Source organism: Lolium rigidum, chromosome 7 (genome assembly GCF_022539505.1).
Source record: "Lolium rigidum isolate FL_2022 chromosome 7, APGP_CSIRO_Lrig_0.1, whole genome shotgun sequence".
In the NCBI taxonomy this organism is placed as follows: domain Eukaryota; kingdom Viridiplantae; phylum Streptophyta; class Magnoliopsida; order Poales; family Poaceae; genus Lolium; species Lolium rigidum.
The window spans coordinates 80,332,372-80,351,112 of NC_061514.1; the positions used below are offsets into that span (position 1 = coordinate 80,332,372).

At 43.2% G+C, this 18,741-nt stretch overlaps 1 protein-coding gene across 1 annotated transcript in view; it reads left to right on the forward strand.

Moving 5' to 3' along the window:
- The first annotated feature begins 3,903 nt into the window (after nt 1–3,903).
- LOC124671589 (protein TIFY 5-like) overlaps nt 3,904–18,741 on the forward strand; it is an 82,682-nt gene continuing 67,844 nt past the window's right edge. The window contains exon 1 of the mRNA XM_047207946.1: nt 3,904–4,025. Coding sequence (XP_047063902.1) covers nt 3,904–4,025 — 122 coding nt within the window. The remainder of the gene's footprint in view (nt 4,026–18,741) is intronic.

Genomic DNA, 18,741 nt, shown 5'->3' on the forward strand with positions numbered 1-18,741 from the left:
TGTCCAACATTCTTCAAATTCATGCCTTCTTTAAGGGTTCTTGATCTTTCACACACCTGCATCACAACACTTCCATTTTGTAGAACATTGTCCAAGCTCAAGTATCTCAATATGTCCCACACATGCATTGAGAGTCTTCCTGAAGAGTTTTGGGTGCTCAAAGAACTAACACATCTAGACTTGAGTGTTACCAAGGCTCTTAAAGACACATTTGACAATTGTTCCAGGTTACACAAGCTAAGGGTGCTAAACCTCTTCCGAAGCAACTATGGGATTCGTGATGTTAATGATCTGAACATTGATTCCTTAAAGGAACTTGAATCCCTTGGTATCACAATTTATGCGGAGGCTGTGTTGAAGAAGTTGACAAAGACACACCCTCTCGCAAAGTCGACACATCACCTTAGCCTCAAACACTGCAGACAAATGCAGTCGATCCAAATATCCGACTTCAAAAATATGGTGCAACTTCGAGAGCTCTATGTTGAAGCATGCCCTGACTTGACACAACTTATTGCTGACTCAGACAAGCCAAATCTGCATGCTCTCACCCTTGCTAAGCTTCCAGCCCTTGAAACAATTCAGATTGGATCTTCGCCTCATCACTTTCGGAACCTCCTAGAAATTACAATATCTCACTGCCAAAAGTTGCACTATGTGACCTGGGTTCTGAAGCTGGAATCACTTGAGAAGCTTTCTATCTGTCACTGCCATGAATTAGACCAAGTTGTTCAAGAAACAGACGACGCATGGATAGAATATACCAAAGATTACCAGACAATGACGAGGAGTAGGCGGATCAATGGGATACAGCACCATGTAGACTTCCCAAAATTGAGATCACTGGTGCTGACTGACCTACCGAAGCTGAGAAGGATATGCATCCCAAGAGACTTCCCTTGTCTTGAAAGTATTATGGTGGAGGACTGCCCGAATCTGAGTACAATTCCATTGGGCCAAACATATGATTGCCAGAAACTAAATAGGATTTGTGGATCGAACGACTGGTTGAAAAGTCTAGAATGGGGTAGCAAGGGCATAATGAAGAGCGAGTATTTCATTTCCATCCAAGACAAAGACTAGCACAAGCATGACACTATTTAAACTGCATTTCTCACTGCAACATGATGATACAACATACAGTACTGATAATTATGTTTATCATGTAAATACCGACCTATGGATTCCTTGGTTACATTTATATGTTCAGATTCATAATAGAATTAGCTCTTGTATAAGCCTTATATGTATTATATTTTCTTTACGATGTAAATACCAAACTATGTATTTCATTTATATGTTCAGACTCATAAATAGGCGGCTAGTGAACAAGCCTATCTGTATTCTGTACATATATACACAGAAACTGTTCAAAGCTATATGTTATGTATGCATCTGTATTCACACAGCATATCTTTTAAATGCCTACACTCATATAGAAGTAGAGTTAACTCATACCTGAGTGGATTTTTTTTCAATGGTAAGGTTTGTGGACTGCAAAGAGATTCAACTGTGCAGCTACACTTACTTAACTTTCTGCGCAACACCTCCTAAAGAAGCAATGAAATGCCAGTTTCCAGATTCCGACCTACTCTTTTGAACACAAAGTTAAAGGCTCAAAGCTAATCCTACCCTAAAGGGATTACCCAAGTGTGCATAAGTAACCTGATCAAACCGTGCAGTATCATACCATGTAATCAAGAATACAATGGATGACTTCCTGCCATTCCGAACACGACGCGGCCCTCGCGCATTTCGTCGAACACCTAGAAGACACAGTGGAGAACAGTTGTGTCTGATGAAAATCCTCCCACGAGAACATTCCAGGATCCATAACCCTCGATTATTAGTCCCCCTACTCCAGGCCCACCTTTTACCACGGCGAGTTCGCCGCTTGGACTTGCACTGAGCAGCAATATGCTGAACAGGCAATGTGCCTTGCTGCTTCTTCGGATGCACAACCCCGACCAATATTTGTGTCTCTCTCTACCCCCCCCCCCCCCCCCGCGTCCGTATAAAGTCGTTTTGAAGCCAGGTTTTCATTTCATTTGTAGCATTTTGAAATGAATACATGTATTCATTTCATGGACGCTTGTTTGGTTGCCACAGGAATTGTAAATGACAGTAGAATTCAATATTGAATTTGTTTGGTTGCCACGGGAATTGTGAATGATAGGTTTCAGTTCGGAATTATGATTACACATGGCATCATTTTGCTGGATTTCCCAAATAAAATGATGGCCCATTTCTGTGGCAACCAAACAACCCACCTATGGAATTTTAAAATGAATTCCAGGATTCCAGACTCAAATGATGGATACCAAACGACCTCTAAAGTTAATCCCACTATATGCATTTAATGTTTGCAAGCTGCTCTTACGTTAAGCCACATCACCCATGGTCGTGTCACTTACCTCTATTTTCAACGTTTTCAACACATAAATACTCCCTCCTGCATAAAATATATTGCATATAAAGTTTGGTCAAAGTTGAAGTTTGTAAAGTTTTATCATTTATATTGATAAAAATATAAACATATAAAAAAATTAGAATGGTTATAAAATATATTTTTATATTATATGCATCTATCATAATAGATCTTTATATTATTATCTATAGTCTTGATCAAAGTTTGCACGGTTTAACTTGCACGAAAAATTATACGCAACATAAACAGGAGGGACTACCACTTTTCTTTTTTCTTAAGCTGGGACACGTTGTGTTCTATTAATTTGTGGTCGTGATGAAATCAACGGCCACAGGGGGAAGCCTAACCAATAGGGCACGCACACTTCGGTCCTAGGCGACGATGATAAACTTGCTCCAAAAGGACGCAGATGCTTAGACTAGTCATAATGGGGAGTAATGTAGAGTAGTAATATGCACCGAATTAACTGAAATCTATAGGACCGTGCCCCGCGTTAGCAGGATGCCCGACGTGAACCCTAGGCTTGGTGAACTGCCGGTGGGTTTCCATGAACTTTTCATTGGCGTCCCAAAGCTGCACCCGAACGACAATGTTCCGTGCCTCCTCTATAGGTCCGTATGGAAATGTTTTCAGGAAGATCCAGTTCTGCAGATGCAATGCAAATGACAAGAGTGAGCTATAGTTGGCATGGTGAGCTCCAATGGCATGCTTGTCATTGCCATGACGATGCACAAGCTCAACATCACCATGCCAATGACAAACTCAACATCACCATGGGAGTGACGCGCACATTGCCAATGACATCAATCAGATCTACATTCATCCTACTCATCATGCCATTCATCCTACTCATCGTTGACATGCTTATGACTAACATGGAACACACATTCACATAAATCTGATCTACATTGACATCAATCCAATTTAGACGGGATGGAGCGCAAGCGGGCCCGTCAGAGGAAGAGACCGCGCAGCGGCGCCGACATGTGGTCCACGAGGTCGCACCCTAAATCCAGGTGGAGGCGGAGGCGGAGCCGAAGCAGCGGTCGCATGACAGAGTGCTAGAGCTCCGGTCGGAGTACGGGGCGCTGATGGAGCTGACGGTAGCCGACGAGCACGGAGTCGGCCGAAGGGAGGCAGCGCAGCATTGGGAGCAGCCGGACGCGGCTGGCCCCATGGCATCGGCTTGTGCATCGCGATAGAGGCGAACCCCGGCGGAGGCTCCATCTCCCGACAGGAGCCTTCTTCACCCGCCGTCATTGCTGCCGCCCTGGCCGAAGCAAACCCTAGGTTGCGGGGCTGAAAAACTCCCATCGCAGGATCCGCAGATCGAATCCTGGTGGCTTGTAGTGCGGCCACGACCGCGCTCCTCGTACCCATCCCGGCGGGCCTCGAAGCGACGGGAGACGACCGATTCAACATCGGTACTCGACCGGGATCAATCTTCGCGGTTGCCTGCCTCGTACTCCCGGACAATGCACAGCTATGCAGGGTTCGCCTGGCTGACCGTCGGGATGGCGAGATCCGTCGGCGCTGGGGCTGAAGGCCGCAAGGGAGGCGGAGGAGGCCAGGAGGCCATGGCGGCGGTTGATGGGACGTTTGCGTGTGTCAGTGAGGGAGTCGAGTGGAGAGAGAAGTGAACCGGTGACTAAAGGTGGGGAGAGAAGGCCGAGTAAACGCGGTGGTTCCCACACTTCTCCACACCATGCAAAATTAGACGACAACGGTAAAATCCGGCCGGAAACGGCCGATTCGGATGAACGATCTGAAAATTGCATGCCGAGGCGAGTAAGAGCATCTCCAGCCGCGTCCCCCAAACCGTCCCCCAAACCGCGCCGGATTGAGCGTTTGGGGGACGTGTTTCGTTCGTGCCGCGTTTGGGGGACGTCGCTCCCCAGTCGCGTCCCCCAAACAAAATTTCGCAAATTTTAAACTTAACTAGATTCGATTAGATTCGTCCAAACTTACATAGATTCGAACGAAATTTGACTAACTTTAAACTAAACCTAATCTAGAACCACTTGCGGCGGCCGGAGGCGTCGTAGTACTGCTGGAAGTTGTACATGTTGTCGGTGACGACCTCCTGCTTGACGCGCTCGTCGACGGGCTCGTCGACGGGCTCGTCCTTCACCAAGCCGCTTGGTCCTGCCTCGCCGTCGTCGGTGAGGTCCACCAGCGGCTTGCCGGAGTCGCGGATGGACATGGCGATCGCCGCGTCCGGTCGCCCCTCCGAGCGTCCTTGTCGTTGATGGACGCCAAGAACGCCGCCCGCAGCCCCGGCCGGTCCTCGGGGTCGTCGCTGCCGGCGATGAGCCGCTGCTGCCGCTCGTACTCCGCCGGCAGCGCCGCCTGCGACGCTTCCTCCGGCTCCTCCTTCACCTCCGGCTTCGGGATGAGGAGGGCGCCGCCGCGCCTCCCTTGCTGCCGCCGGCTGCCGCTGCCGCCACGCCTCGTGTTGACGGGCGTCGCCGGCTCCTCCTTCACCTCCCGTTTGGGAACGGTGTACGGCGCCGACCGGTAAGACGAGGACGGCGTCGATCGCGCCGGTCCCGAGGAAGAAGAGTGCGAGGAGGACGAGTACGTCGTCCTCCTCGGCTGCCATTGAGGAGACGGCGGCTGCGACGACGGCATCTCCAGCCTTGGAGCGCCGTTGCGGATGCCGCGGATTGAAGGAGATATGCCCTAGAGGCAATAATAAAGTGGTTATTATTTATATCTTTATGTTTATGATAAATGTTTATATATCATGCTATAATTGTATTAACCGAAACATTAGTGCATGTGTGATATGTAGACAACAAAGAAGTCCCTAGTATGCCTCTTAAACTAGCTTGTTGATTAATGGATGATTAGTTTCATAATCATGAACATTGGATGTTATTAATAATAAGATTATATCATTATATGAATGATGTAATGGACACACCCAATTAAGCGTAGCATAAGATCTCGTCATTAAGTTATTTGCTATAAGCTTTCGATACATAGTTACCTAGTCCTTATGACCATGAGATCATATAAATCACTTATACCAGAAAGGTACTTTGATTACATCAAACACCACTGCGTAAATAGGTGGCTATAAAGGAGGGATTAAGTATCCGGAAAGTATGAGTTGAGGCATATGGATCAACAGTGGGATTTGTCCATCCCGATGACGGATAGATATACTCTGGGCCCTCTCGGTGGAATGTCGTCTAATGTCTTGCAAGCATATGAATAAGTTCATAAGAGACCACATACCACGGTACGAGTAAAGAGTACTTGTCGGGAGACGAGGTTGAACAAGGTATGGAGTGATACCGAAGATCAAACCTCGGACAAGTAAAATATCGCGTGACAAAGGGAATTGGTATTGTATGTGAATGGTTCATTCGATCACTAAAGTCATCGTTGAATATGTGGGAGTCATTATGGATCTCCACATCCCGCTATTGGTTATTGGTCGGAGTGAGCACTCAACCATGTCCGCATAGTTCACGAACCGTAGGGTGACACACTTAAAGTTGGATGTTGAAATGGTAGTACTTGAATATGGAATGGAGTTCGAATATTTGTTCGGAGTCCCGGATGAGATCCCGGACATCACGAGGAGTTCCGGAATGGTCCGGAGAATAAGATTCATATATAGGATGTCATTTTATGTGAATTAAAATGTCGCGGAAGGTTCTATGTAAGGTTCTAGAAGGTTCTAGAAAAGTCCGGAAGAAACCACCAAGGAAGGTGGAGTCCACATGGGACTCCACCTCCATGGCCGGCCAACCCTAGTGGGGGAGGAGTCCCAAGTGGACTCCCCCTTAGGGGCCGGCCACCCCCATATGGGAGGTGGAACTCCCACCTTTGGTGGGAGTCCTAGCTTGGCTAGGTTTCCCCTCCTTATGGAAGGTTTTGGTTCGGGTCTTATTCGAAGACTTGGAGACCAACTCTTGGGGATCCACCTATATAATGAGGGGCCAAGGGAGGGGCCGACCACCCAAAGACCACAAGCTGGCCGCCCCCCTTGAAGTGGCCGGCCACCCCTCCCAAACCCTAGCCGCCCCCTCTCCTCCATATCTTCCGCGTAGCTTTAGCGAAGCTCCGCCGGAGTTCTCCACCGCCACCGACACCACGCCGTTGTGCTGTCGGATTCAAGAGGAGCTACTACTTCCGCTGCCCGCTGGAACGGGGAGGTTGACGTCGTCTTCATCAACAACCGAACGTGTGACCGAGTACGGAGGTGCTGCCCGTTCGTGGCGCCGGAAGCGATCGTGATCAAGATCTTCTACGCGCTTTTGCAAGCGGCAAGTGAACGTCTACCGCAGCAACAAGAGCCTCATCTTGTAGGCTTTGGAATCTCTTCAAGGGTGAGACTCGATATCCCCTCGTTGCTACCGTCTTCTAGATTGCATCTTGGCTTGGATTGCGTGTTCGCGGTAGGAAATTTTTTGTTTTCTATGCAACGTTATCCTACAGTGGTATCAGAGCCTTGTCTATGCATAGATGGTTGCACGAGTAGAACACAATGGTTTTGTGGGCGTTGATGCTCTTGTTGTCTTTAGTTTGAGTACTTTGCATCTTTGTGGCATAGTGGGATGAAGCGGCTCGGGCTAACTTTACATGACCGCGTTCATGAGACTTGCTCCTCGTTCGACATGCAACTTGTATTGCATAAGAGGCTTTGCGGGTGTCTGTCTCTCCTACTATAGTGAAGATTCAATTTACTCTTCTATTGCCAACACTTGTATCACCGTTGTGGTTCATGTTCGTAGGTAGATTAGATCTTACTCAAAAACCCTAAACCACGTAAAATATGCAAACCAAATTAGAGACGTCTAACTTGTTTTTGCAGGGTTTGGTGATGTGATATGGCCATAATGTGATGATGAATATGTATGAGATGATCATTATTGTATTGTGGCAACCGGCAGGAGCCTTATGGTTGTCTTTAAATTTCATGTTGAGTAGTATTTCAAAGTAGTTGTAATAGTTGCTACATGAGGTGAACAACCATGAAGACGGCGCCATGAACCTTGACGCTACGCCGACGATGATGGATATCATGCCCGTTGATGATGGAGATCATGTCCGTGCTTTGGAGATGAAGATCGAAGGCGCAAAGACTAAAGGGCCATATCATATCACATATGAATTGCATGTGATGTTAATCCTTTATGCATCTTATTTTGCTTAGATCGCGACGGTAGCATTATAAGATGATCCCTCACATTAATATCAAGATAATAAAGTGTTCTCCCCTCGTATGCACCGTTGCCAAAGTTCGTCGTTTCGAAGCATCTCGTGATGATCGGATGTGATAGATTCAACGTTCATATACAACGGGTGTAAGCCATGTTGCACACACGGAATACTTGGGTTTGCTTGACGAGCCTAGCATGTACAGACATGGCCTCGGGACAACGGAAACCGAAAGGTTGAACACGAGTCATATGGATGATATGATCAACATGTAGATGTTCACCATTGAAGCTACATCATCTCACGTGATGATCGGTTTTGGTGTAGTGGATTTGGATCGTGTACCACTTAACAACTATGAGGGATGTTGTATTAAGTGGGAGTTCATTAGTAATAAGATTAGAACATGAACTAATTATCATAAACATAGTCCGAGTAGTATTTTGAATTATTTTTTGTAGTATTGGCATCCGTTTTCTACTATGCGCTAGTCTTGTTATTGAGATAGAAATACTGTTAAAATCTGATAAGAAACTTTACGGATTGGTACCGTATTGTTAATGAATCAAGAAATGATTAAGTCCTATTGCAAACTTTTAGTAAACCTCACATTTTTGATTCAAAGAGCTATGGTTTCAATTAGTATCTAAAGTTATCTTGTCTCCGTCAAACTTGAAGTTCAAATTTGTTTGAAAAGTAAGGAGCTGAAAATTTAGTTTTCAGAAATAATCAAGGTATGAGATATATGAGATATCTAAGACCTTATTGCAAGATGATAGAATATTATATGGTGAGACTACATAAACTCATAAGTTTTATGGGAATGTATGAAGGTTGAAGACGCCAGAGCGTCACAATCCTCCAACTATTGGGGCACTAACGATATTCGCATATCCATGAAGTTATCATCCTTAGTATGCACCGTTGCTAAGACTCGTCGTATCGAAGCATCACGTGATGATCGGGTGTGATAGATTCTACGTGTGCATACAACGGGTGCAAGCCAGATTTGCACATGCGAATACCAAGGTTAAAACTTTATGAGCCTAGCATGTACAGACATGGTCTCAGAAAGTCATCATGATACAATGGATAAAATTATGAGTGAAATTGTTCATCATGCATATTACAAGGTTACTAATAGTGAAATCCGGAACACTTATCATATGATGATCAACTTCAAAGTAAGAACCTCAAGGTTATTGGTATTTGACCAACAAACCTAGAAGTTAATGATGTTGAAGTGTTTTCTGAATAATGAGGAAAGCTAAAAGAGAAACCGCAAAAGATATTTTGGCAAAAAGAAAAGAAAAGACTAGAAAGTCTAGCTCAGGTGTATATAAATGATATACATGTTATGGTTGTATTCCTAGTTAAGTCACACTATGAAATTCTTGGGTATTAGTACTATATTGGTTGGTATGAAGTGTCATACAAAACAACGCAATACAAGAATACAATGGCCTAAGTGATCGACAAGGAATATGATAGGAATGCACGTCTGGAACAAAATAAAGTGTTATTATGTTAGTCGTTGGCATTCTATCTAGCCCTTAGAATTTATAATAAAGAACTTAATAATTGTTATTTTGCTCTGGTCAAATGAAAACAATGAGTTGTTCAAATTATGACATTACTCCATGTACGATGGATAAGTTATTATAAATCTTAATGGTGAAACACACATACATAACACCGACGCTAAAATGCCATAAGGCAAATGATTTGAATTCCACTTATTTGTGGAACCGCCATTTAGGTCATGTTAGAAAGGAATGCATGAAGGAACTCCATGCAAATGGATTTTTGGAGTCACTTGATTTTTGAATCATTTGGCACTTGCAAATCTTTTCTAAAAAGAATGACTAAAATACCGTTCATAGGCCAAGAGTTGAACGGGCAACTAACTTAGTGAAAACATACATGCTGATGTATGTGGTTCACTGGGCATAGTTGTGTGCGGGAGATTCTTCTACTTCATAAAAACTTCCAACAATGAATTGAGTATATATATATGGATATATTCAATAAGGAAGAAGTTTGAAACATTTGAATGGATTCAAATAAATTTCAGTATGAAGTGGAAATCATCATAATAGAAATCAAATATCTATGATTGGATCATGGTGGAAATATTTGAATTACGAGTTTTAGCGAACATCTAAGAGAGTTATGAAATTGTTCTACAACTTACGTTTCTTGGAGTATCATAGTGATGATGAAGTATCCAAGAGATATATCCAAACTTTGTTGGATCAATGATGAGATAAAATATTGATGCCATTATATTTTTGTGGATTATGCTTTAGTGACTACCGCTTTTACACTGAATAGAGCATCATCATGATCCGTTGAAATGACACCATACAAGTTATGGCATGGGTATAAACCCTAATAGTCAACCAAAATCGGATGAATGTCTTTGTTGGTTATCCCGGAGATTTAATTGGGAATTCTTCCCACGAGACAAAGACAAAAGTGTTTGTCAATGTTTCTTATTTCCGAGAAATTGTTTCCAGTGAAGTATTTGAGTGGGAGGACAATATAATTTGATAAGGTTTATGAACCTGAGCATAATGATCAGAGTAGCGCAGCATCGGAATTGGTTTCGGAAGCGGCCAGGACGATCATGGCTCTCATGACTACAAAGTATTTTAGCCATGGAGATCGAAGTACATATTGAACCTTGTAGGTATGGTTTACTTTGTGATCAAATAAATGATTTGTGGACAAAGGATTGATTTTGAACAATGATAAACCAACTACAAAACAAAGAAGTTATGATGGGCCCTGACTCCGTTAAAATCGCCATGCGCCATGAAATCCAAGATAGATGAATACTTTATGAAAGTAAATGGATCTATGAAATTGATAGACTTGGATGAAATATCCTTGAAGAAAGCTTGACTTATCGAAAAATTGTTTACGACAAAGTTCAAAGAGTTGAATACGATAAGATTAGATCTTCCGTAGCAATGCTTATAGTCTATGTGGATTATTCTAGTAATCACTACATATTTCTTTTATGAGATATGCTAGTAGGATGGCAAAATACACTACTTAACAGAAGTATGTATACAAGATACAACCAAGAGTTTTCACTACAAGAAAAGTTGCCATGGCCGACGAAGTTGAAGTCGCGCCGTGGTTGCTGGTGTACCATGGCCGACGATTTTGGGTCCCTCCGTGGTGCATGTCAAAACTTTTTTTTTCTCGTTTTTGAGGCCACCTAGCCCGACGAAAGCGGCCAAAACGTCGCGTATGGTGGCCCGGGACGTGGTGCATCGCGAATTCTCGGGTTCACCGGCCGAGTCAACGCAAATCCGCACCGCCCAGGGATGTAGGGCCCAGATGGCAGCCTCTCTAGCATTATTTTTTTTCTCGATCGCGCCATCTCGTTCAACACTCTCCGATCGAGCCGTTTACGATGCAGGATCATGGGTCCCGCTTGTCATCCTCTATGAACCAAATTTCTTTCTTTTCTTGGATTTTTTTTGACACCCTGATTTCTCGGCTACTTCCTTTTTCTTTTGATCCCTTGCCGCCTTGGAAACGTTGAGACCGCTGCTGCTAAATGGGACCCGCATGTCATCCTCTATGTGCAATCAACTTTCTTTTCTTGGAGTTTTTTTTGGCACCTCAAATTTGGTCACTTGCCTTTTTCTTTCGATCCCCTGCTGATGTCTACGGGAGCTTCTATTCTTGTAGACAGTGTTGGGCCTCCAAGAGCAGAGGTTTGTAGAACAGCAGCAAGTTTCCCTTAAGTGGATACCCAAGGTTTATCGAACTCAGGGAGGAAGAGGTCAAAGATATCCCTCTCATGCAACCCTGCAACCACAAAGCAAGAAGTCTCTTGTGTCCCCAACACACCTAATAGGTGCACTAGTTCGGCTAAGAGATAGTGAAATACAGGTGGTATGAATAAGTAGTAGCAACGGCACCAGAACAGTTGCTTTGCCCAGGACGAGTAAACAAGCAGTAGTAACGCAGCAGTAGTAACGCAAGAAAACAAGAAACAAGCAGCGATAGCGAGTATTTAGGAACAAGGCCTAGGGATTACACTTTCACTAGTGGACACTCTCAACATTGATCACATAACAGAATAGATAAATGCATACTCTACACTTTTGTTGGATGATGAACACATTGCGTAGGATTACACGAACCCTCAATGCCGGAGTTAACAAGCTCCACAATAATGCTCATGTTTTAGTAACCTTTAGTGTAAGATAGATCGAAAGACTAAACCAAGTACTAGCATAGCATGAACACTGTCACCTTCATGCATATGTAGGAGGAATAGATCACATCAATATTATCATAGCAATAGTTAACTTCGCAATCTACAAGAGATCATGATCATAGCATAAACCAAGTACTAACACGGTGCACACACTGTCACCTTTGCACACGTGCAGGAGGAATAAACTACTTTAATAACAAATCACTAGAGTAGCACATAGATAAATTGTGATACAAATCATGTTGCAATCATAAAGAGATATAAATAAGCACCTCACTATGCCATTCAACATTGAGTAAGTATTCTGTGAAATATGGCCTAAGAGACCCACACGGTGCACACACTCGTCACCTTTACACACGTGGGACAAGGAGTCTCCTGGAGATCACATAAGTAAAACTCACTTGACTAGCATAATGACATCTAGATTACAAGCATCATCATATGAATCTCAATCATGTAAGGCAGCTCATGAGATTATTGTATTGAAGCACATAGGAGAGAGATGAACCACATAGCTACCGGTACAGCCCCGAGCCTCGATGGAGAACTACTCCCTCCTCATGGGAGCAGCAGCGGTGATGAAGATGGCGGTGGAGATGGCAGCGGTGTCGATGGAGAAGCCTTCCGGGGCACTTCCCCGCTCCGGCAGGGTGCCGGAACGGAGACTCCTGTCCCCCGCATCTTGGCTTCGCGATGGCGGCGGCTCCGGAAGGTTTTTGTGGTTTTCGTCGAACGCCCCGAGGTTTTTAGGTCGGGGGCTTTATATAGGCGGAGAGGCGGCGCAGGAGGGCTTACGGGGGGCCCACACCCTAGGGGGCGCGCCCCCCTGGCCGCGCCGGGGTGTGGTGTGGTGGCCCCGCCCCCTTCTCTCGGCGGTTCTCGTGTGTTCCGGATGCTTCCGGGTAAAATAGGAACCCGGGCGTTGATTTCGTCCGATTCCGAGAATATTTCGTTACTAGGATTTCGAAACCAAAAACAGCAGAAAACGAGAACCGGCACTTCGGCATCTTGTTAATAGGTTAGTTCCGGAAAATGCACGAATATGACATAAAGTGTGCATATAACATGTAGATAACATCAATAATGTGGCATGGAACACAAGAAATTATCGATACGTTGGAGACGTATCAGCATCCCCAAGCTTAGTTCTCGCTCGTCCCGAGCAGGTAAAACGATAACAAAGATAATTTCTGGAGTGACATGCCATCATAAACTTGATCATACTATTTGTAAAGCATATGTAGTGAATGCAGCGATCAAAACAATGTGTATGACATGGGTAAACAACTGAATCATAAAGCAAAGACTTTTCATGAATAGCACTTCAAGACAAGCATCAATAAGTCTTGCATAAGAGTTAACTCATAAAGTAATAATTCAAAGTAAAGGTATTGAAGCAACACAAAAGAAGATTAAGTTTCAGCGGTTGCTTTCAACTTGTAACATGTATATCTCATGGATATTGTCAACATAGAGTAATATAATAAGTGCAATAAGCAAGTATGTAGGAATCAATGCACAGTTCACACAAGTGTTTGCTTCTTGAGATGGAGAGAAATAGGTGAACTGACTCAACATTGAAAGTAAAAGAATGGTCCTCATAGAGGAAAAGCATCGATTGCTATATTTGTGCTAGAGCTTTGATTTTGAAAACATGAAACAATTTTGTCAACGGTAGTAATAAAGCATATGCATCATGTAAATTATATCTTATAAGTTGCAAGCCTCATGCATAGTGTACCAATAGTGCCCGCACCTTGTCCTAATTAGCTTGGACTACCCGGATTATCACCGCAATACATATGCTTTAACCAAGTTTCACAAAGGGGTACCTCTATGCCGCCCGTACAAAGGTCTAAGGAGAAAGCTCGCATTTGGATTTCTCGCTTTTGATTATTCTCAACTTAGACATCCATACCGGGACAACATAGACAACGGATAATGGACTCCTCTTTGAATGCTTTAAGCATTTGACAACAATTAATTCTTTTCTCATTAGAGACTTGAGGATATTTGTCCAAAACCGAAACTTCCACCATGAATCATGGCTTTAGTTAGCGGCCCAATGTTCTTCTCTCACAATATGCATGCTGAAACCATTCAACTCAGTGTAGATCGCCCTTACTTCGTACAAGACGAACATGCATAGCAACTCACATGAAATTCAACAATGAGTTGATGGCGTTCCCCAAGTAAACATGGTTATCGCACAACAAGCAACTTAATAAGAGATAAAGTGCATAATTACATATTCAATACCACAATAGTTTTTAAGCTATTTGTCCCATGAGCTATATATTGCAAAGGTGAATGATGGAATTTTAAAGGTAGCACTCAAGCAATTTACTTTGGAATGGCGGGAAAATACCATGTAGTATAGGTAGATATGGTGGACACAAATGGCATAGTGGTTAGCTCAAGTATTTTGGATGCATGAGAAGTATTCCCTCTCGATACAAGGTTTAGGCTAGCAAGGCTTATTTGAAACAAACACAAGGATGAACCGGTGCAGCAAAACTCACATAAAAGACATATTGAAAACATTATAAGACTCTACACCGTCTTCCTTGTTGTTCAAACTCAATACTAGAAATTATCTAGACCTTAGAGAAACCAAATATGCAAACCAAATTTTAGCATGCTCTATGTATTTCTTCATTAATGGGTGCAAAGCATATGATGCAAGAGCTTAAACATGAGCACAACAATTGCCAAGTATCACATTATCCAAGACATTATAGCAATTACTACATGTATCATTTTCCAATTCCAACCATATAACAATTTAACGAAGAGGAAACTTCGCCATGAATATTATGAGCTAAGAACACATGTGTTCATATGAACCAGCGGAGCGTGTCTCTCTCCCACACCAGCATGATGTAATCCACTTTATTCAAACAAAAACAAAAACAAAAGCACACGTGACGCTCCAAGTAAAGCACATAAGATGTGACCGAATAAAAATATAGTTTCAAGAGAAGGAACCCGATAATTTATCGATGAAGAAGGGGATGCCTTGGGCATCCCCAAGCTTAGACGCTTGAGTCTTCTTGATATATGCAGGGATGAACCACCGGGGCATCCCCAAGCTTAGACTTTTCACTCTTCTTGATCGTAGTATATCATCCTCCTCTCTTGACCCTTGAAAACTTCCTCCACACCAAACTCGAAACAACTCATTAGAGGGTTAGTGGACAATAAAAATTAACATGTTCAGAGGTGACACAATCATTCTTAACACTTCTGGACATTGCATAAAGCTACTGGACATTAATGGATCAAAGAAATTCATCCAACATAGCAAAAGAGGCAATGCGAAATAAAAGGCAGAATCTGTCAAAACAGAACAGTCCGTAAAGATGGATTTTATTAGGCCACCAGACTTGCTCAAATGAAAATGCTCAAATTGAATGAAAGTTGCGTACATATCTGAGGATCACTCACGTAAATTGGCATAATTTTCTGAGTTACCTACAGAGAATTAGACACAGATTCGTGACAGCAAAGAAATCTGTTTCTGCGCAGTAATCCAAATCTAGTACTTACTTTACTATCAAAGACTTTACTTGGCACAACAAAACACAAAACTAAGATAAGGAGAGGTTGCTACAGTAGTAAACAACTTCCAAGACACAAATATAAAACAAAGTACTGTAGCAAAATAACACATGGGTTATCTCCCAAGAAGTTCTTTCTTTATAGCCGTTAAGATGGGCTCAGCAGTTTTAATGATGCACTCGCAAAAGATAGTATGTGAAGCAAAAGAGAGCATCAAGAGGCAAATTCAAAACACATTTAAGTCTAACATGCTTCCTATGCATAGGAATCTTGTAAATAAACAAGTTCATGAGGAGCAAAGTAACAAGCATAGGAAGATAAAACAAGTATAGCTTCAAAAATTTCAGCACATAGAGAGGTGTTTTAGTAACATGAAAACTTCTACAACCATATTTTCCTCTCTCATAATAACTTTCAGTAGCAACATGAGCAAACTCAAAAATATAAATATCACATAAAGCATTCTTATCATGAGTCTCATGCATAAAATTATTACTCTCCACATAAGCATAATCAATTTTATTAGTAATAGCGGGAGCAAATTCAACAAAGTAGCTATCATTATTATTCTCATCAAGTGTAGGAGGCATAGTATAATCACAACAAAATTTACTCTCCATAGTAGGTGGCACAAAAAGACCACTATCATTATCATCATCGAAATAGGAGGCAAAGTATCATCAAAGAAAATTTTCTCCTCAATGCTTGGGGGACTAAAAATATCATGAAAACCAGCTTCCCCAAGCTTAGAACTTTCTATATTATTGTCAACAATGGTGTTCAAAGCGTTCATACTAATATTACTACCAAGCATGCAAATAAGATTTCATAGGTTTTTTAATTTTCGCATCAAACAATCCATGTTTTAAATCAGGAAATAGAATAAGAAGCTCACTCTTGTACATCATGCCAAACTAGTGTAAACAAGAAACAAAAAGATGCAATTGCAGGATCTAAAGGAAATAGCTTCGAGCACACACACAACGGCGCCGTAAAAATACTTTACCCGAGACCGTAGTATGAGAGCCTTTTACCTTTCCTCCCCGACAACGGCGCCGTAAAAGTGCTTGATGTCTACGGGAGCTTCTATTCTTGTAGACAGTGTTGGGCCTCCAAGAGCAGAGGTTTGTAGAACAGCAGCAAGTTTCCCTTAAGTGGATACCCAAGGTTTATCGAACTCGTGGAGGAAGAGGTCAAAGATATCCCTCTCATGCAACCGTGCAACCACAAAGCAAGAAGTCTCTTGTGTCCCCAACACACCTAATAGGTGCACTAGTTCGGCGAAGAGATAGTGAAATACAGGTGGTATGAATAAGTAGTAGCAACGGCACCGCAACGAGTGCTTTGCCCGGGACAAGTAAACAAGCAGTAGTAACGCAGACAGTAGTAACGCAGAGAAACAAGAAACAAGCAGCGATAGCAGTACTTAGGAACAAGGCCTAGGGATTACACTTTCACTAGTGGACACTCTCAACATTGATCACATAACAGAATAGATAAATGCATACTCTACACTTTTGTTGGATGATGAACACATTGCGTAGGATTACACGAACCCTCAATGCCGGAGTTAACAAGCTCCACAATAATGCTCATGTTTTAGTAACCTTTAGTGTAAGATAGATCGAAAGACTAAACCAAGTACTAGCATAGCATGCACACTCGTCACCTTCATGCATATGTAGGAGGAATAGATCACATCAATATTATCATAGCAATAGTTAACTTCGCAATCTACAAGAGATCATGATCATAGCATAAACCAAGTACTAACACGGTGCACACATTGTCACCTTTGCACACGTGCAGGAGGAATAAACTACTTTAATAACAAATCACTAGAGTAGCACATAGATAAATTGTGATACAAAACATGTTGCAATCATAAAGAGATATAAATAAGCACCTCACTATGCCATTCAACATTGAGTAAGTATTCTGTGAAATATGGCCTAAGAGACCCACACGGTGCACACACCTGTCACCTTTACACACGTGGGACAAGGAGTCTCCGGAGATCACATAAGTAAAACTCACTTGACTAGCATAATGACATCTAGATTACAAGCATCATCATATGAATCTCAATCATGTAAGGCAGCTCATGAGATTATTGTATTGAAGCACATAGGAGAGAGATGAACCACATAGCTACCGGTACAGCCCCGAGCCTCGATGGAGAACTACTCCTCCTCATGGGAGCAGCAGCGGTGATGAAGATGGCGGTGGAGATGGCAGCGGTGTCGATGGAGAAGCCTTCCGGGGCACTTCCCCGCTCCGGCAGGGTGCCGGAACGAGACTCCCGTCCCCTGCATCTTGGCTTCGCGATGGCGGCGGCTCCGGGAAGGTTTTTGTGGTTTTCGTCGAACGCCCCGAGGTTTTTAGGTCGTGGGCTTTATATAGGCGGAGAGGCGGCGCGCAGAGGGCTTCCGGGGGGCCCACACCCTAGGGGGCGCCCCCCCTTGGCCGCGCCGGGTGTGGTGTGGTGGCCCCGCCCCCTTCTCCGGCGGTTCTCGTGTGTTCCGGATGCTTCCGGTAAAATAGGAACCCGGGCGTTGATTTCGTCCGATTCCGAGAATATTTCGTTACTAGGATTTCTGAAACCAAAAACAGCAGAAAACAGGAACCGGCACTTCGGCATCTTGTTAATAGGTTAGTTCCAGAAAATGCACGAATATGACATAAAGTGTGCATATAACATGTAGATAACATCAATAATGTGGCATGGAACACAAGAAATTATCGATACGTTGGAGACGTATCATCCCCTGCCGCCTCTCAAACGGTGATACCGCTGCTGCTAACTGGGACCCGCATGTCATCCTCTATGTACTATAAAACTTTCTTTTCTTGAATTATTTTTGGCACCTCATATTTGGTCACTTACCTTTTTCTTTCGATCCCCTGCCGCCTCTCAAACGGTGATACCGCTGCTGCTAAATGGGACCCGCATGTCATCCTCTATGTACTATAAAACTTTCTTTTCTTGGAGTTTTTTTTGGCACCTCAAATTTGGTCACTTGCCTTTTTCTTTCGATCCCCCGCCGCCTCTCAAACGGTGATACCGCTGCTGCTAACTGGGACCCGCATGTCATCCTCTATGTACTATAAAACTTTCTTTTCTTGAATTATTTTTGGCACCTCATCTTACCTTTTTCTTTCGATCCCCTGCCGCCTCTCAAACGGTGATACCGCTGCTGCTAAATGGGACCCGCATGTCATCCTCTATGTACTATAAAACTTTCTTTTCTTGAATTATTTTTGGCTCCTCATATTTTTTCACTTGCCTTTTTCTTTCGATCCCCGCCGCCTCTCAAACGGTGATACCGCT